Raw genomic sequence first — 21,795 nt, 5'->3', positions numbered from 1 at the left:
TAGCTACTTAATGGGTTTGAATCCTTAGCCAAAAGCTAATTAGGCAAACATATTAAGCATCAGTCACCTTACAAGGCTAAACTGTTTCAGTTGTGTTGATTTTAATCCAGTCTCATACGAGAGCTCATCACCTACAAAAGCATCTGAAGAAAATTCAAGGCAAAAGAAAGGTCCAAATTACTTGCAACATACTTAGTAGAACAAATAATGATGTCCCCAAATACCCAATACATTAACAAATAAAATCTTCTCAACTTTTGTCTCAGTGGCATCATGTACTTGATACAAGAAAAAAAAGGAAAGCAAAAGTAATTATTTTAGACAGATCTTCCCAAAATATTCTCAGTTTGCTTGTAGGTAAAACATCACTGTCAAAACCAAACAAATGATGACTTCTCCTGTCTGCTAGCTATTATGCCTTATATGATTTTTAAAAATCGCATCTCCTGAGTATTTAGCCCATCTACAAATCTCTAAAGAATATCAGCAGTCTCAATGGTAGTCTCTTCAAAAGAAGAATGTGCCCAAAGGCAAATTCTAGAGAAAACAAATTCAGTGTCTGGGATAGAACAGGAATATTGCATTATATATTATATATATAATATATATATAATATATTATATATATTATATAACCACTTTGGAGAAGAAAGTTAACTGTCTTCCTTAATTAGTCACTGCTGTTAAAAGGCAAGACAGTTTTCTGCTTTCTTAAATGGCATGCCCCCAAAATAGGATTCCGATAATTTTTCTCCTATCTGATATAGATCCCTGCCCCCCAGGAATCCAATGCGTTCTTTTAGCTCTTTATATAACTAGTAAAACAAAACAGTTGAAAAAAATGTATTCCTCCTTTCATCTAACATTTAATGAATCTACTATGTATTGGGCATTGTGTTAGGTGCTAGAGATACAACAAGAAATAAGACAAACAAGATTCATCTTAGCAGGAAGGAGACATAACAGCAAACAAATAAATGCTTCAGAATAAAAATAAAACATGAAAAAGGAATAGAGAATGCCAACCTCAAGGGAAAGGAAGGATTGTATGATTAAATAGGATGACTGAGAGGGTGGCATTTGAACAAGACTTGAGAAGGTGAGAGAGTGAGCCATAAGGGGAAGAGCAGTTAAAGCAGTGGGAACAACATGTGTAAAAGTGCTGATGTAGGAGGAAGTTGATGGGTTAAGTAACAGCAAAGAGGCCAGTGTGAGGCCATAACAGAAGGGGCAAAAAGAAGATGGAGTCTGAGACGCAGTAAGGGGCCAGATCTTGTAGAACCTTGTAGAACATTGCAATGATTAGACTTTCACTCTCATTGGAATGGGAAACACATTATCGAGGATTTTAAGTGGAGGGGTGACATAAACAGATCTGTTTAACAGGATCACTCCTGCCAAGGACAGAAGCAGAAAGACCAGTTGAGAGGCTAATAAACCAAGCAAGAGATGACAGTAGCTTGGTCTAGTCTGGTATCAGTGGAGGTGATGAGGAAGGAATGGATTCTAAACATATTTTGAGTTTAGAACTGAGAATATTTGCTGATGGACTGCATATAAGAGAAATCAATAATGACTCAAAGATTTTCGAACTGAACAAGAAAAAGGATGGAGCCGCCAATGACTAAGACAGAGAGGACAGCTCTGGGAGCAGACTAAGGGGAACAACCAGGAGAATCAATATGGAATTAGAGATTTGATAAAATAGGACTGAACTTCAAGTCAATGGATTTATCCTTACTAATATAGTCGTGTGTCACTGAACAACAGGGATATGTTCTGAGAAATGCATCATTAGGCAATTTCATCATTGTGTGAACATTATAGAGTGCACTTACACAGACTTAGATGGTATAGCCTACTACACACATAGGCTATATGGCACTAATCATATGGGACCACACTCTTATATGTGGTCCGTTGTTGACCAAAATGTCATTATGCAGTGCATAACTGTACAAGACATGATTACTCAGAAAACCTTTGAGTCCCACTGTCACTTGGGGTTAAGATGGCTCCATGCAAAATGGACCTGCCTCAAATTCCAAGGCCAGTCTAATTTAGCCATAAGCATGTTATCAATAACACTAGATTAAAACATGACACATAAAATGAATACTTTTTCATAGAAAGAAAAAAGATTCTGATAGTCTTGCATTTATGTTATATTATGCAGTTCTTTCAATCAATTTAAAATAGAAAGCTGATACTGCTCCAATTTACTTAGATGACCACAAGTGATAACCAATAGAGATCTTGAATATTTAAGCATCCACAAAAGTTAAGTGCTCAAGTCAACTTCAAACTACTAAAACGATTCCCTTGGGTTCTGTGAAGGAAAATAGAATCTTCATTCTCTGAACACTAATCCAGACTTTGGATTGAGGCCTTATATATTTTACTTTTCTCTGCTCTAGGTGCAAAATCAGTATAAGGTGATTTTAGAAAACTGTATCCTGTTCATTATCCTAAACATATTGCATCCACTACTACTAGGCGAGAGAACATTTGAACTGTTTGCAATCACTTCCTTCATAATAGAGAGGGAAGGGGAAAAAGTCACAAATGGAAATACTAAATTACTAGTGAAATTATTTGTGTATAGGTAATTCAAATAAAAGCCCTTTTTCCAAACTAAATATCCCTTATTTTAACCATCTATCATTATGGTTTACTGCCACACCAAAGAACATGAGACTATAGACGTTAACGGACTGGGACACAAATTAAAGCACAAATATTTCCTAGTCTAACGTGTGCCTTATTGAGCACGTTCCTTTTGCTCTTTAATCTCAATATTTAAATACTGTAGTAATTAGTCAAAAGCTCACTTTGGAACTCGTGCACGTGTGTGTGTTTGTGCATGTGTAAATTCAGTACTTTCAAGTTCAAAATAATGGCTGTGGCTCTGATTATTTAAAGGTTCTAACAATAGTTCTCAAAGCCATCCAGATAAATATTTACAGAGACTTTTAATCAATATTTAAGAAACAAGACAAATAGTCTTTACCATTTCAACTACTAAGAGTATAGTTAAAGTACTAAGCAGAGTGGTTTGCCTGGTGCTTACTAATTCATATTCAATCTGTATATCAAAAAAAATACAATAAAACTAATGCACATTTGTCACCATTTCCTAATAATTTGTAGCTAAAAAAGTTCTAAAAATGTTTTTAATGAAATACTTACTCTCCAGCTTTATTCAGGGTAGGTGCAGGACAAAGCATAGAATTAAGCTCCACACTTACTGGCTGTACACCTAGAAAATAAAATGTCACTGAATTAATAAAGGGTTTTATGTATCTCACACAGTTTCACTAATAATATGAAGAGGATGAGGCACTCAGAGTTTCAAGTGTGGAACACTGCATATATTAGCGTGAAAAACTAAAAAGATACTCATCTAAAGAAAGAGGAGAAGGAAAAGAGAATGAAAAATAGAGATTATGTGCCTCATTCATGTATAGTATTGTTAAATTATAAATTATGATTTTTTTGACTTAGACCAAATTCACATACATTTGTAGATACTATAAAATTATCATTTTTCCCCCTTCAATTTTGCAACTATCTTAGATTTTTAGGGACAAATGACCTATATATATTTTTTAAGTAGAATTTAAAAAAGATGGAGAAAAGAAGATGAATGTCCAAAGGAGAATGAATTTATTTCAAGAGTTTAATAAAATAATTGTCTGCAATTTATAAAATGTATTTATTTATAAAGCTTAATGCTTAACTTGCCTTTGTAATTTTACTAATACATGAGAAAAATGATGCAGACTATAAATACTCAGAAAAGTTATACAATCAGATGGATAATCCTAAAATGTGAATGATGACAATACAAACTGACTCAACTTATTTGTTTGAGGATTTACTTTAAAAAATTTAATCTTATGTAGCTAAGTATAAAATATGTTTATATTATAATCAACTCAAATATGTAATTGAAAGGAGTTAGATAAAGGTAACACTTAGATACAGATGATTACCGAATAAAAATAAAATTATTTTGTCCTCTTCAACTGTGGAATGTACTATGAAGAGAGTTTTTTGCATATTATTGTCTTGCCTTACCAAAATGATGTTCTTAATAGGAAAAAGAGGAATTAATTATGACATTTACCATGCTGAGATCCTCACCACTTTAATTCAACAAACACATATTGAACAGTCACTGTGTATGTTGCCAAAGCCGTGTTAATTGGAGTGTCTACTACCATCAGATAAATAGCAAAATTGTGGATGAACCTCTGAAAAAATAATTCTACCAGAGTTCACAGAGTCATAGCATCTGCCTTATAATATAAAAGAATATAATCGTTAATGAGAAAATAATGTTTTCATGAGACCCAAAATGCTCAGACTACTAAGATCCATTCAAAAGGACTTTTCTCAGAATGAAGATAAAAACATATTCATCTGCTTTTGTGGAAGTCAAGCTAGGTAAAATAAAACCTAATCCCACAAATATGAGAATTATCAACAAACACTGTGCTGAGTGGGCATTGGAGATACAAAATATCTATAGGGCAAAAAGCCTGTCTTCAAGCAACTGACTGACACATTATTGGGAAATCAGATAAAGAAAACAAGTGACAATAAAATCAGGCAAAAAGTAGTAGAGTAGTCCAAGATTGTTAGATTTCAGGCAAGAGTGGCAAGAAATAAATCTGGAGAAAGAGACAGTTAAATCGGGCATTTGATGGAATCCACAGAGTGTGCTCAGGAAAACTGGGTTCAACTCTCAGTTCCGCCCATTAGTAGCTGTCACCACAGGCAAATTATCTGACTCTTTCAGCCACAAGACTATCATCTCTATAATGAGGCTTCTTAGGATAGGGTCCAGCATTTAAGTTATGAACAAATGTTGCCATCGTTAAATAACTAGTAAATAATTACTACTACTATTTGTATTATCATTGGACTTCATTTCTTTCCTCTTTGATTAAAAACTATAGCATAGTTGGTTTCAGTCAGGAAAAAGAGGGAAACACTTGATGCTGACACACTGCGCAGATATGAAAGCAACACTGAGATGGTGGGGAACCTACTCTTCGTGTAGGTTTCATTCACAGTGTAAGTACAGAGGACACTGCCATTCCGACTGCCCAAGTTGAATCCTCTTCCATTCAAAACAATTTGAAATTCCTCTAGAAGTAAAAGGAAAAATAAACATTTTAATCACTGTTTACAGAAAAAAAAGACATCACTTGAAAGTATCAAGGTGCATGGAATGAATTTCTTCATACTATTCAGCCAACTAATAATAATGAAGACAGGGCTCTATTTCCAAATCTACTTGCTTTCTTAGACCCTCCAGAGAAATGCAGTGGAGATCGCATTCACTGCCACGTAGGGAAGCACTGTTTTATGTTTTAAACAAAGTGTTTTCCGATAGTGACCAAGATATTAGAATTGAAGCATAAGTGTCATTCCCAGACAGATACCATACAAACGTCCCCAAATTCTATCCTTAGGAAAATAGCAGCAGGGAAGAAAGCTCTTCGTTTTTTTCTGCTCGAAGGTATTGAGGTATGAGAATGTAACTAAAATGAATTATTTGTGTTCTTTGGTTCTTGAACAGTCAGGTGTTGTATTTTCTTTAATCTACGACACCCACACAGAGTTCTTCTTTAACAGCTGCTTCGCATTGCTAATCTCGGTTTCATTTTCTGTTGCATGCAAACTTACAACTCATCAGAGGTTACGCATTTGGACTACTAATAATCTATGGTCAGTCACTAAAAGAGGTTGACTTAATTTATTGTATTCTATACAATATATATATAGGAAGAGCAATCACTAAGTGTTAGAGAGCGAAACAATATGCAAGAAGAAAAGTTAACTGATCAAATATCTTGATTGACAACTAAATGTTTGCTGCTTAGCTACAAGATGGTATGTTAACTATTTTAACAGTGATTAACTCTCATTCTTTTCAAACACCTCCTATCTAACATAATCTAACACATATATAGTAATTAATTGGGGAAGAAAATACCGCCATGCCACTCTCCATTAAGTGTGTTATGAAAGAAATTTTGCTTTTAAGTTAATATAAGGTGCAGATAAAACTTAAAATGTGGCTCAGTAAAAACAAGTATGGGCTTTAGAGTCAGACAGACAAGAGTCTCATAGGACAATTATTAATAGCAAGTACTGAACCTGTTTCTGCCTCAGTTTCCCCACCTGTGAAGCAGGGATTATAAAACTGTCAAATAGTGTTGTTATAAGGATTAGGTAAAATTACAAATGCAAAGAACCCTGTCCTGCTCTGGAATGTCTGAATGCATTACTCCTCTTAAGCATCTCAATAATCACTAGTTAGGGAGACTAAAAGATGGAGAACTTAGTACCAAGTCCAGCAGTTGGGAAGCTCCGTGGTAAATTACACAGCACATTTCCTCCTCCACCAGACCCAGTAATTTTTCTTTTCAAGTAAAGTCAGGTTAAAATGAACTCCAGGTCAGACTTGAAGAAGAAATCGAACAGGTCAGAGAGAATCACACTCTCTAGGTCAGAATGGAGTGCAAGTGCTAAAACCTGAGTCAGTTCTTAGCACCAGCTGATGAAACCATCTGCTTTCTTTCCTGCCTTCCACCCATGAGTCACTTCCTCACGTGCCCCGAGCTGCTCGATACTGTACTTTGGCCAGGTCATCAAAGCTTGGGGCGCAAAGGCTACAAATATACGACTGTATAATCAGATAAAAGAAAAAATGTCATATTTTATGTTACTTGTCATAGGAAAGGTCTCAAACATGAACTAAATATACAGAAGATTCTAAAAGCCTGTCACACAATATGTTCATTATTTAAAATAACACTCCAATTTAAAAATTTGAATTTAAAATAGAAATATTTCAAGGAATTATTTAAAAATTCTTACAGAAAAAGATGCCAAAAAAGTTAATTTTGCTATTCTCTTTCCAACATGAGATTCAAATCATATATTTTAACTAAGAAAAAAAAAATTTCTTACATGATATTTTTAAATTCTAACCACTTACCCCCGACACAGACACTTGAGGGCCTCAATTCCAGGATTTCAGTGCATGACTGAGCTAGTATCTAAAAAGGAAAACAAAAGATCAAGATATAGGACTAATTATAACATATAAAGTGAATTATAAGACTACTAATAATCTTGAAGTCTTCCCTTTAACTTCAATAGATGGCAGAGAAAATCTATTAACTCTCACACAAACAGCTACCAAGCCCTTAGGAAATTTCTGTGTTGTCTTTCAGTACATATTCTAAGATTGTGTTCTGTAGGAATCCTTATTTGATTAGAGTAAATACAGATAAGCACAAAGTGTGTTGCCTCAAAGTCTGGTAGCCTTGGACACGATAACTAAAATTTCCTAATAGCCATAAAATCAATGCTGGCTTTCCCCATCAAGCAAAAACAAGACAGTAAATCAGACTTCCTGTTTAATTATGCTAATTTAATATGTTTTCTATTAAGAAGTTCAATATAATATCAATAAATAAACACTTCTTTATTTGACTGTGGCATTTCTATTAGATTTCTCAGCCTCAATTCCCATAGATGCTAATCCTCCTTATATGCATCAAACATTACACTTCCAGAACACAAGCTCCTTGTATGAGCCAAACATTATTCTCAAAAACACAGAATCTGGACTCCAGCATTCCCAGAGCACAGGAACAGAATGGCTCTTCTTAGCTTGTTCCGAGAAGTAGAAACCACCATACAAGGCACAAGACTACAAGCGAAAAACAACAATGATGAAATAAGCTGCTCCTCATGGACACAACAATCCTGTCTTTATTTTTAGAAGTGCTCTGCACTACATTATCCAAGTCAGACAAATTCCAGATGATCTCTAAACAACATTCCTTTCTTGACAGAAGTTGAAGACGGATGATGTACAGTAGTTTCTAGCATCTCCTGCTCATTACTAAAACAGGAAGGAAGGACTGGAGCAGGAAATAAGCTTTCCGTGCTTTCTTTTTTTTTTTTTTAGTGAGAAAAACTGGCCCTGAGCTAACATCTGTTGCCAATCCTCCTCATTTTTTTTCTCCCGAAAGCCCCAGTACATAGTTGTATATCCTAGTTATAAGTCCTTCTAGTTCTTCTGTGTGGGATGCTGCCTCAGCATGACTCGATGATGTGCTTTCTTTAACAACAGTGGAAATATAAATTGTCAGACTTTAAAAATCAGCTGAGTCCAATCATGGAATTTTTGTTGCTGAATATGCATCTCTAAAAAGGGACATCATTTGTTCTTTTTAAGATCATTTCCAAGTGAATCCACTTTTCACATAGCCATTGAGGCTTTAGTGATTAGGAAACAAATATAATAAAATTTTATAACTGAGAAATTCCAGACAAGGTCTATTTAAACTCAGAAATGACCAAAGAGATTCCATAGCCACCCAAAGAACTTTCAGCACCCAAACATCTCTTGGTCTGCTATTTTATCTCCTGTCATCAACACTTTCTCCTCTGAGGAGTGAGCACCACTGTTCAATTAAGAATTGAAGACCACTCTCAAAGGTTAATATGCCCTCTTGGAGGGGAAGTAGTTCAAATCACTAACATCTTTAAATATTTTGACATAACTCAGATAACAAAGCTATGAAGGAAAGAGAACAGAAAAATTTTCCTGAAGGAATATGAAACTAAAAAGGCTCTAACTAACAGCAAAAGGGGCTTTAGCTTCAGCCCATTTGAGATAAAAATGAGAACAGTGAGCCACAAACATGGAAGGAAAGCACGAAGCTCCCAAATCTATTTTGTCTGCCAGCAGTTCTGAAGGAATTTATTTTAAAACAGATCCTATTAAGGAGATTGACTGCATCTTTCAGTTTACAATCTCTTTATTAGTTATTTTAGCCACACTTCTATCAGCATTACTGAAAAACGTTTCAAGCACCAAGGAAAAGTATGAGAGAGGTTTAAATATTGAATCTACTGGAAATAGAAACCATTTTTTAAAAGTCCTTAGAATAAAGTAAATCAAAAAATTATAAATAGATTTTCCAAAGGCCATGTCAAAAAATATGCATCCCAGAATGAGCTCTGCGAATTTCTGAAATTACATTGGTTTCCCCCTCCTATCAGTGTTGACCATAATTAAATCAGATTGCATAATATTTAAGATAAATGTGTGTATGTTGAACCCCTCTGTTAATTTGATGTAATCTGTCAAAATATTTTTTAAATAATAGTTCCAATAGCAAGATCAAATGAGCAATTCTCTTTATGGAGCTCTCCTTAAGACAGGAGAATAAACAGCTTCAAGGACCCTTGATGGTCTACCTCTCTGAAACCAGATCCTTTTTATTCCCTGTTAAGGTTTTTTGATTTTAAAGAAAAAGTTCAAGATGACTTAGCAATTTATGTTCTACTCAAGTCTGAGATTAAGCAGAGATTAAGAAGAGTAGAAGTTGGTTATATCTATCAGTAAATTGTATAATACACATTTATAAATAAGAATACACATATTACTTTTATATTTGTACTTTATGATTTTAATAAAATAAGTTTTATAGAAATGATATTATTGAATGGAAAAGTGACTCAGGTAACACATTCATTGAAAGGCAAGCAGTTTAGACTATGAGTCATAAAATTGGCATCACCATCTGATATAATCCAGTTGAATTCCCCCTAGAACACTTCCTGCCCTTCTCTAAAGTTTATTTTGATTTTTTAAATTTCTTTGGACCTTATATTATATTATTTGAGTGTATGAATCACCTCCTCTATTAGAAGATAAACTAAGTATAGAAATAGGGTTATATTGTACTGTACAACCTTTCAGATGAGCACATTGTTTAGTACATGCAGTAGAACCAATAAATGCCTAGGGAATACAGACTGAATGCATGAATTAATGAGGATATTAAAATTATCTAGTAAGCAAATCGACAATCATATTAGGACTAAGATAAGGCAGAATAAAGTTAATTTATGTGAAAAAGCATCCAGTCCTTCAATAAAATGTGTATGTTGGAAATTTAGAAACCCATAATTTGAGACTAAGTTCACCAAACTCATTTCCAAATAGAAAATAATCAAAGAGAGAGAGAATCTGGTGGGGAGAGAAGAGAGAAGAAATTTTATGCATTTTCAGAAAATGAAATTTGTTCTGTTTGGTTTTTCCATCTAGAGTTTACCATATTCCTCTATTAAGAAAACAACAACTAGAAGTCAAAATAATTTAATGTTTGTTAATTTTTTTAAACTGGTTCCATAAATACAAAGTAGTTCATATCTAGTCTCACCAAGTAATTGCACAAGTTCAAATGTATCAAAATGGGTCTATTATATTAAAATTGTCATCACCAAATGACAACTGACAGACAGGACAAATATTTTAAACACTCTAGTTAATTTTTACCAAATTAAATACTGTTATTGATTGACTGAACATTGGATCAGGTGTCCCATCTATGATAATTGATGCATTATCTTTCATACTCTACACTTCCATCATTTGTACAACAGAGGATCTTGTAAGGATGTTTCTTCAAATATGTGTTGCCATCTGTCTTCATTATATCTCAATAGAAAGAGAAAATAGTTTCCACTAAAGGTCGGCCTTAGTTGACATCAGAGAGAGCTAATAGCACCATAGACCAAATTTAAAGACAAGCCAAATGCTATTAATAAATCCAGGGCACTTTAAGTCATGCACACACTAGATGCAAAATTGCATCGTTTGAGATTTTAGAGTCCATTTATATACATATAAATTGGCAAAGCACTTGATGCTCACCATGAAAAGTATATTTCTGAAGCATCTGTTCACTCAAAAGCATCTGTTCACTCAAAAAGTACTAAATATTCAGGAATATGTATAAATGATACTATGTACATTATTACCTCATCCCTACCTTTAAATCCTCAAATATTAATGTGGATGACAAAAGTCAAACTTTCCAAATTTAGTACAAATATCAGTTGTTAAAAATTCAAAAGAATTTCTAACAATGGTCATAATGATTACCATTTTGGGGCTACTTATTATGTTCTAGGAACTGTGCTAAGTACTTCATCTGAATTTCTTCAGTTAATCCTCCCAAGTCTTACAAATACATATTATTTTTATCCCTATTTTATAGATGATAAAACTGGGGCTTAGAGAGATTTTTAAAAATTGCCCTAGAACAACTAGTTTTTAAAGAGCAGAGCCAGCTCTCCCCAGGTTTCATTGAGCCCAGTGCGCACTGCAACCCTTCATGTTGTGATGGACGGTACGACCATTATAAAAGCCAGTATGGAACACACTAGTGCAAGTTCTCTGCCTGTTATGCCTGGACTCCTTTCATACTATCAAAAACAGTCTAAAACCTGGTTAATTTCTTATCTTCAAAAGTATGTCACTAAGCTTTTACTTTTATTTGCTGGGGATTTTATAGGTTTGTTTTAAAATCTCCAATACCACTGACTTTACATAAATTAAAGTTTTAGATCATCCTATGAATTGGTAATATATAGGATACCCAAATGCATATAGCCCTCTCTTTTTATTTTTTTCTCTATTGTCTTACTTTATTACTGCTTCCTATCTCAAATTTGTTTTGTGCAGATAAAACGCCTGTACTTTTTACTTCTCAGCATCATCCAGAACCTAAAAGACAAGAGCGGCCATACTAGAACAAAAGATTACCAAAGGTCTTAGCTCTGGTTTGGGGACATTTGAAGCACTTGGAAAACTAAAGTCAAACTCTTTGGAAAAATTAATGTTCTTCAATCTTAAACACTTTTTTTCATAAAAGTAATGATGTCACTGTCTTTTAGATTTCATAGTTTGAAAACTCTAGAACTTGCTTGAGTCCTGGGAACAGAAGGGACATTCGGAGCCAGGAGGCAGAAGTTTGGGGGTTTTTGTTTCGTTTTGTTTTTCTCTATTTCTTCTGAATGTGGAGCTGACTTCAGGCAAATTTTTGATATAGAATAAGTTAGCCTTTGTCCTTCCCCAACTCATTGTCACACCTGGATTGCTAGATACACAGAGACACTCCTTTTCTAAACATAATCACTGTCCAGGTTTGCCCTACCTCCCAAAATATTCCATTTCAATGTAGCTGTTCTCATTTCATGGACTCATTCACAGTAACATATGAATGTGAATATGTGAACTGATGACCCTTCAAACAACCCAGATTGAATTATAGCCTCAAGAGGATTTTTTTAAGCCATGAAAATTCCGATACATGTAAATTCAGGGAGCAGAAATTAGTAAAGCAAGAAATGCAAGCAGCATGAGGGAAAATGTTCTCCAAAATGGGATGCCAACATTGGAAAATGGCATCTGCCTGCATGTCTGCCTGAGGGAAGTCTGTTCCTCCGTTGTCCTTTTTCTTAGTTTTTTTCCTTCCTGTGTTGGTGAACCACAGGGTCTTAAAAAGACTTTTTAACCTGCAGTTGTAACCACAGGGCACGTGTTGGGTAGGAGATAAAGTTGTTAACTCCCAGGAGGGAGAAGTCTAGACTGAGGAGCTGTTGGTACACACAAGACCATCTGCAAAGACTTTATTTATAAGCCAGTAAAAATCTATAATAGAAAAGAGGTTAAAATACATAGAATTCTAAATTCTGGTACTTTGTGTAAAAATTCTACCTTCCAGCATGCTGTCCCAAACTGTGAATTAAATGCCTAAAGATGGTTTTATATATTTAGTCTCTGTAACTGTCATTGTCCTCTCTCATTATCAAAACTTCCTGTCCTGTTTGAAATGTTTTTGTCTTGAATGCCTCTTTTAATATGTATGGTGAAAAGCCTGCCATATATTAATGTAAGAAGGTCAAAATCCAAGTATTTCCTGTCTTCAAAGTTGTTTGGGATAAAACTTCAAGTGGAACAATAGCATTCACCCTTACAAATTATAATTACTTATTTTCTGTTGCTTCCAACTGGTCATATCAATTTTGATGTATTATTTGTACAGTTCAGATCATCGGAATACTCTCAATAGTTCAGTAACACTGCAAACACTAATTTCATGGAATTTCTCTATTTGTCAAGGGATGGGGATAGAATAGGATAAGATTGTTTATGCCTCCCTCTGGGTTAGTTTCTGGTTAGCAATAAGACCGGATGCAGCCTTAGGACTCAGCTCTGATGTACCGCCTGCTGGCTTCTCTGAGATTACAGATGTTTGGCAGGAGATGAAAGTAGATTCCACTATGCTGTCCCTTCTCTGAAGCCCAACTTGAATGAAGTATCAGAATGGTGCTTCAGTCTGGATACGCACTCCAGGCATGTTCCACATTAGTTTGGATTGAGTCTACACCTACTGTCATGTGGTCAGACTGCCGGATTTCACTGTAGGCCAAATTTGCATACGAGGTAACAAGTGGCAGACATGCACTCTGGAGCCAGAATTGGCAAGGTTTGTGGGAGTGTGAGAACCACAGCCAAGTCAGAGACACAACTCTTCCAAGAATCCCATTGGTTGAAAGCAATTTCTTATCTGGTTTGTCTGTAGGGTTATAATCAGATCTCTATAACTATTAAATAAAAACCAGGTAAAGTGACAGTATTATCAAGGAACCATCTACAGCAGAAATAAACAAATAGCATCGGAAGGACGAGTTTTGTGAGAATCTTGACTTAATTTCTTCTTTCCTGGAGATTTTAAGATACACAGGAAACCGTATTTTGATTGAGATCTTGTAAATTCCTGAACACGTTTACATAATGGACACATGTTATTATAACAAATATAGGACATGCCAAAAGTAGCAAAAGCTATTTTATGGCCTGAAAAATGCAAGCAATGTATATAACTATGGCCTTTTTCTTCTGGCATTTAAGATAAAATGGGATTAATTAGTGGAGAGTTGTAGCTGGGATATATGCAAGATAAAATTTAGCATGGAATTGGTCAAGATAAGGAGACGAAGGCAAAATATTATTTAGGAAAGTCCTCATCACAAGAAAAAAAATTGTAACTATGTACAGGAATGTTTATTAACTAGACTTATTGTGGTGATCATTATATACAAATATCAAATCATTATGTTGTACACCTGAAACTAACATAACGTTAAATGTTAATTACACCACAATAAAAAAATATATGATTTAGGACTTACAATGTCTTTGAAGTTTATGCTGAATTTGAGAGAAACAGCTAGTCCTTATGATTTGAAAATAAAGCATCCACCTTAAAAAAGAAAAAAACTTCCTACAACTAATATAAGCTAAGACACACTTTTAAATCCCTCTTTTTTCCAATTTTTAAATGACAGTGGGGAGGATATGTATTTGGAAAATAGAATGGAGCCCATTCCAGAAGAAACTAGGTAAATACTTTTTTAATGAATGATAATACCACATATTCAAAATCAACCTAATATAAAAGTATATAGCACAAATGTTATAAATAGCAGCTGCTCAATTAACATTTACTGAATTAATTGAAAAGTAAAAGTAAAACTTTCTAATAAAAAGAATGAGCATTTTGACAATAAGACAGATAAATTGGGTGTATAACACTGAACAGTAAACATATAGAAAAACACAGAACCTAATGAGGAGCTACTTGAATAAATAAATCACAACTTCAGTCACACACAATGACAGGAAAACTTACTTAGATAGTTCAAATTTTGGTAATCAATGGCACCTATAAGGCATTGAGCCAGATGCAGAAAAAAATTTTTAAAGAAAAAGAAACAATAAAAACAACACAAAAAGAAACACAAATGTGAGATTTGTAGCTTCTTGAAAAGGGGGGGCTAATTCCAGATAGAACATGTGAAAAGAGGAAAAGGATACTGAATCCAATTGAATGGTTTTCTTTGTGATCTCATTTTTTTTTCTGTCTTCCTTTTATTTTTTATTTTTTATTTTTTTATTGAGTTAATGATAGGTTACAATCTTGTGAAATTTCAGTTGTACATTAATGTTTGTCAGTCATGTTGTAGGTGCACCACTTCACCCTTTGTGCCCACCCCCCACCCCACCTTTCCCCTGGTAGCCACTTATCTGTTCTCTTTGTCCACATTTTTAAATTCCTCATATGAGTGGAGTCATACTGAGATTATCCTTCTCTAACTGGCTTATTTCACTTAACATAATTCCCTCAAGGTCCATCCATGTTATTGCAAATGGGATGATTTTGTTCTGTTTTACAGCTGAGTAGTATTCCATTGTATATATATACCACATCTTCTTTATCTATTCATCTGTTGATAGGCACTTAGGTTGCTTCCATGTCTTGGCTATTGTAAATAATGCTGCAGTGAACATTGGGGTGCATAGAACTTTTGGGATTGCTGACTTCAAGCTCTTTGGATAGATACCCAGTAGTGGAATAGCTGGGTCGTATGGTAGTTCTATTTTTAGTTTTTTGAGGAATCTCCATACTGTTTTCCATAGTGGCTGCACTAGTTTGCATTCCCACCAGCAGTGTATGAGGGTTCCTTTTTCTCCACACCCTCTCCAACGTTTGTTACTATTAGTTTTAGATATTTTTGTCATTCTAATGGGTGTAAGGTGATATCTTACGTGATCTCATTTCTTAAGGTCAATTCTCAATAACAAGGATTTTTCCCCAAAAATAGATTATCTCCTTACATTTAAGCTCAATATGCTACCTAAACATCTCCAACATCTTTAAAACTTTATTAAAAGTTCAAAATATTCATCATAGGAATAATTTTCTAAGACTGACTTTGGGTACAGAACACCGCCTACTATAGAATGTTACAAATAATTTACACGCATGCTAGGTGTGTCCTTCACAGATAAAACTGCTAATTTCCATGACACATGGCATGTCAGAAAATATCAGCAAGGATGATAAAGTCTAAAAAAGCAAGCATTTTTTTTCTGACTCATAGAGCAGCTTTAAGCACTACAGGAGTTCATCCCAAATATGTAAGATTCCACGTTCAAATCTCATAAGGAAAAAAATCACTGAACAGCATTAGTTCGGAAGGTCCCAACAAAATGAAGCTTTAGAAATTAGCCATGCGTGTGCATAAAATAAGCAGCTAAAACAATTTGGAAAGAGGTTTCTCAGAAGCTTTTCTTGTCTGCTCTTTACCTTTCAAAATTCAGATACGTGATTTTTATTGTCTCTCTGGCTACCAAACATCCCTACCAAATAAATTTTTCTCTAAAAGGTAACACTTCAATGAAAAACTATTGTAATCACGTGTTTTGGTTGAGTTCATTTTAAAAACACGCTTGGAGCTTCAAAATACCAGTTGCTCAATACAGCGCCTTCTGCACTGACCCATTTCTAAATATGGATTTTTCTCTTCTTTTGCAAGTAAGTGAGCAGTATAAGGACAAGTGACAACTTTCTAAACAAACTTTTACTTTAAGAAATCTAGGGAAGAATGTAAGTTATAATCATTGCCTTTTACTCTTTTCAGCTCCAAACATAACAGAGGAATAGTTCTGATTATACTGTTGGTGAAAATATGCCCATATCACAAATCTTGAAACAAAAAACTCAAATGACATTTAAGTTTCTCCACATCTCACCGCTGCATGACAAATCACATTAGCAGATCTCCCTTTCTCACTACAACCTTGAAATACGCCCAAAATGGATTGTGATTTGAAACAAAAGTTTATCTGTCTCTACGTTTTTCTTTTTTCTTTTCTTTTCATTTCTTTTGGTCAGCACAAAGATAATTACTTCAGGCTTTCTTAAAGGATAAATAGACTTTCCATAAGAAGTGCACTGAAATTATGGGATAAAGTAATAAATGTACTATTTGTTTCAGAATCTAAAGAATTTGAGTCACAACATGTTTTTCATTCTGACGCATACACTATTTCATATTAGTCCTATTTGCCCACTTTCTGCTTTTATTAACTGAAAGATGAAATAGATTTGCCAAGGACTCTAAGACTATATTTGTCCTATTTGATTTTTCAAAACTCCAAAGAGGCAAATAAATATTTCCCTATGCAAGAAGAATACCAAAAAAAAAAAAACCTTTGTCAGTTCTTTTATTAATTTTATAATCAAAAACATATGCCTAAAAACTGTGAGCTCAGAAAAGTCAAGGGTACCATACTCATCTTTGTAACCCAACACCAGAAAAGTGTCTTGAACACATTAGGTATTCCAAAAATGCTTCCAAATAAATTAGGAATTACTATATGGCGGGGGGCATCAAATATAACTGAGAAATCATGCATTTACCCATTATAATTTATATCAATAGTACATTTAGTCATAAATCTTAACCATTTTATCCTCCTTTTCAATGTCCTTCTACTCAAATGAATTTGCTTTCAAGAACAGGTGAGCCTCCAAAGATGATGTGCTCTTGTAGCCCAACAGATTAATGTTAAGAAACCAACATTTAGCACTTAATTTTGGCCATGTAACCCAACGCTACCAGTTTAGTTTTCTCACAAAATATCACAAATTTGTAATTATTTATTCAAAGTGGATTTGATCTCCTTAAACTATGAGCCCAAGCAAGTTAAGAAAAATAAAAGAATAATGTAATCATTAAGTAAAATTACCATGAAATGCAAATAGAGCATTGGACAATGGATGTCAAGGTAAGATTATAAAATTTCAGTACATAAAAAGAATAATTTAAAGAAAATTTTCTATTTGTATACTTGAGTTAATTGGAATTTAGAAGGCATGAAATGCCTTATTAGAATATATGTCAAAATATTTATAAATGTATTTCAATATAGTGAACTGTAATAGCTATTGATTTTTTTTCCTACCCAGAACACTTTTTCATCCTTACGTGTCTATGAACAGTGCTTCCTTTGTATTGGGGAAACTGTTCTCCACTCTATGTGGTCCTGGTGAGGCTATCAATCATGACGCCTCCTCCCTCTCCACCTTGCTCCCAACCTCTTGTCGTGGGGGTAGGCGTGTTACTCAGGCTGGTCCAAATATGTGGACAATATAATTGTCATAGGAATGAGCGCTTGACCCAACTGAGTCACTCAGAGTCCTCATCTGGGACCCAGTATCCTGATGTCCAGAGACAACAGCTTTCCCTTTCCAATGGCCTCGCTAAGTAAGGCCCTTGTAAGCCTGAAATCTTGGGCAATTACCTTCATCTGACATTCATTTGAATAAAGAGAGAATGAGGCGAATAGAATCATATGCAAAATTTACAAGGAGAGAAGACCCTAAGAACATAGATTGATTCCCTGGACCCAACTGTGACCGAGGCAGTTTCCTCCTCTGGACCACCCAGTTATATAAGCCAATAACTTGCTTTTTTTCCCTTTAAGCTAGTATGAACTTGATTTCTGTCACTTGTAACCAAAGTATTAATATAGTGGAACATAAATAAGAGGATGAAATCAAAATTATATGGAATCAGAAGTCAATTCAAAATAAAGTATTTTCGGGCAAAAATGAAAAAAGAAGTTGATTTTTTTTTAATGCTTAAATACACCATAAAAATTACAAAAAATAAACAAATACTTTCAAGAAGCATGGATTTTATTTCTTCATTCGTTAATAAATATGAATTAAGCAACGACTACTTACCCAACACTACATTAGCCACTAGGCAGAAAAAGGAGCAGCGAGGAAATACAGTCCCAACCTTCCTACCATTAATGTGAAAGACGTTATAGTGAGATACCTCATCTATAGTCAGCACTAAAGATCCTCAGATAAACAGAAGCCCAGAAGAATCTGATTTATAGTGAGCTGCACATTATAGACAATCCTTTTTTAAAGGAGTCCTAGAAACTGACTTCCAATTTTGAGTAAGTCCTACCAGTTTGAGTTTATTTGCCTGTGAATATATCTCTGTAGTTAGCTCAGACTTTAGGTTTTTCATCAAATCATGATTTTATAAATAGAGATTTCCACCACTAAGCAGTCAACATTCATAGTAGAACCTGCTCAAATCACTTAAGGTAAGGTCTTATCAGAATGTTTATTAGCTACCCTCTTGCACAAAAATGATTTGCCCGTAGAGAAAACAACTTTGCAATGTCTTCTCATTCCATTAAAACATAGTTTAGACACTTTTCTTAGATACTTTTCAAAAAAAAATAACAACAATAGACATGACTGAGAAAAACAATTTGGCTCCAAAGTTCAGACGAAGCTTCTATTTCCAGCATTATGAATGAGGATACTTTTTGAAATGTATATTGTACTTTTTTCCATTTATAAACAATCTATTACAGTTTTATTTAAATTCTGTACACATTTGAGTGATCCTCCCCTTCTATTTATGCTCCAATACTTCCCCATTAGGTACTTAGGAACTCTGGCATTAGCTGCCATCACCTAGGATGTAGTGTTCTTAATTCTTTTGGATCAGGGTTATTTATAAAACCAGCTTCATGACTGATTCAACTCTTCAGCTTAATACTTTCTGAGGTACTCCATCCAAAAGAAAAAAAAACATGGAAATAATTGCAAAGAGTAAAACGTCCATGTCTTTTTTTTTTTAAGAAAAAAGGTGGGAGAGGGGGTTTCCACAGAGCATTTTGATTTTTATTCTTTCCATATTATTCACCAACCGTGGATTTGTTTTATTTTGAATGTTTTCTTCCACAGCACTGCATTGTGAAACACTGAACTAGAAACCACGTGGTACTCACGTCAGTCTGATCTATGCTAGTTTGCATAAAATTTCATTTTCAAATAAAAGTCCTAAAATCATCGTTCCAACAAACCAAAAACAATTGTTTCACATTCTGAGATCTTAAAGACAATCTTAAGTAAAAAAAAAAAGAAGAATTACATCCTTGTGCTTGTGGGCAACGGGAGGAGAGAAAGAACAAGAGGAGGAACAATGACTCAATTCTGGAGTTTTCTGACTTGAACATTTCACTGGACCTCCATTTCCCTCAGGGACATCTCCGACTGGGATTTCTTCCCAAGCCCCATTCGCCTTCTCTTTCCACCCTTCTGCCAATTCCATTTTGTCCTCTCACACTCTGGGCCCCTCTAGAAAAACAGCGTTCACTTTCACTGCTCCTAGTGATTCATATTAGTCAGGGACGGAATGCCCAAGTTACATTTGATTCCCCTCTCTGTCCTTTTCATCCTATATCCAGTGAGTTCTCAGGTTCTATTAACTTTTTAAAGCTTCCCAAATTTACCTTTTTGTTTCCATGTTCACTGCCATCACAATAATAACAGCAGCAATTAACATGTATCCGTTAATATTTGCCGGAGCCTTCAGAGCCTGACTCAGTAAGAGAAAATAGTTTCATACCTAGAGGTTCAGCCCCACCCTGTTCCTGACATGATTCTGACCAGGGCAGAGAGTTTATTAGGTGCTTCCCTCGAGGTCCTTGACCTAGTTACATTGTGAAAGACCTAGAATCCCAGTGCCTGAAATTAGCCCTAAGGAACTATGGTCCACTGGGGATGCTGTTTCCCCCTTAACAACTAGGTTTCTACTTTGAATCACTAATTAGCACTACAAGTTCCCCCACAAGAATTGTGGCTCTTTTTTGAACACAGGGTCCTGAAATTCTACATGGTTTTTGTCATGGGAATATTGAATCTCCTTTCCCAGTTGTTGGCTGGATCCTATTCCCATGGCCTGAGGATTTAGAACTAGGGCACAGCCAAATACCTGACTTTGGGTAGCTACTCAATCTGGAAATCCTTGTTATCACCCACTTGCTAGATCTGATCCTCTCATATATCAATGACGTGCCCTTTTAAACCTAAGTAACTGATCATTTAGAACGCTGGCCAACTCTGTCAGTGGACTGCCCTACAGAAGGATCAATAACCCCGTCTTACGTGGTCCTACCTTCCTGCCATTCCTAGCTTCCTACCACATTACAGGATGTACACAAGGTCACATGGCTAGGCAGTGGCAGAGCTGGAATTCATACCCAGGTCTTCCTATTCCCGATCTCATACTGTCTCCACTATATTAGGTTTCCTTTTACCATGTTTCACAAGGACTATTGTGAGAATGTATAACACAGCTTTCCATCTTCCAAATCATCCTATTCATTACCGTACAAGTACTCTTCCTAAATGTTCACTGTTATCATATAAATCTCATGCTCTAAATTAATTTTCCATGGTTCCCCAATTATTTATGAAATAAGTACCAATTACCCATCCAAACAGTTGAGGGGCTCCATAATCTGGATCCAGCTCACCTGTCAATGTTTATCCCCCACATCCCTCCATAATTCAAGCCAAGCCACACTCCCTCCTGTGCCTCAGTTACTCAGCCCACGCTGTTCCTGAAGTTGTATGTTTCTGTTTCTAATTAAATCGACTCCAATCGTCAGAGCACAGTTCACATTCCACCACAAAAAGCCTTCCATAACTTCATATAACCAAACTGAGTCCATCCTTATGTCAACTTTACTCTAGCCATATTGGCATTTTAACACAAATTGCATTACAGGACTTTTTTTTATCACATAGGGTGACTCACTGAAATTTTCCTCCCCAAAATCCCCACACTTTGTAATTCTTGCTGGGGACTACTGTATTCCAAACCTCAAATTATCACTATTTTTAAGCCCTTTTAGAATAATTTGTCTTGTTTAAGTTTCTGTCCTGCCTTCCAAGCTTAACACAATACCCTAAGCATAGTAACAGCTCAAGAAATGAGCATGGCTTGCCAAGCGGTGCCATGTCCACACCTGGGATCTGAACCAGGGAACCTCAGGCCGCCAAAGTGGAACGTGCAAACTTAACCGCTGCGCCACTGGGCTGGCTTGTTTCTCCTTTTTTTTAACTACAATGAAGAAAGGCTCCAAAAGAAAACTCCTGTCCTTTCTGATGAAGAAGATGATTCTAGACAAACTATGTCTTAACGAAATGTGACATCTTATACAGTAAGGGCACCAGACCAT

At 35.2% G+C, this 21,795-nt stretch overlaps 1 protein-coding gene across 2 annotated transcripts in view; it reads right to left on the bottom strand.

Annotated features, from left to right (window-relative positions):
- ANTXR2 (ANTXR cell adhesion molecule 2) overlaps positions 1–21,795 on the bottom strand; it is a 138,811-nt gene that overhangs the window by 95,557 nt on the left and 21,459 nt on the right. For both annotated transcript variants that reach the window (XM_070612721.1, XM_008518531.2), the window contains exons 8-10: positions 7,015–7,075; positions 5,057–5,155; positions 3,189–3,258 (exon numbers count right to left, since the gene is read on the bottom strand). In XM_070612721.1, coding sequence (XP_070468822.1) covers positions 3,189–3,258; positions 5,057–5,155; positions 7,015–7,075 — 230 coding nt within the window. The remainder of the gene's footprint in view (positions 1–3,188; positions 3,259–5,056; positions 5,156–7,014; positions 7,076–21,795) is intronic.

This window comes from Equus przewalskii, chromosome 3 (assembly GCF_037783145.1).
Source record: "Equus przewalskii isolate Varuska chromosome 3, EquPr2, whole genome shotgun sequence".
Lineage (NCBI taxonomy): Eukaryota > Metazoa > Chordata > Mammalia > Perissodactyla > Equidae > Equus > Equus przewalskii.
The sequence above is the reverse complement of the archived record's forward strand: the minus strand, read 5'-3'. Positions and strand labels throughout refer to the sequence as shown.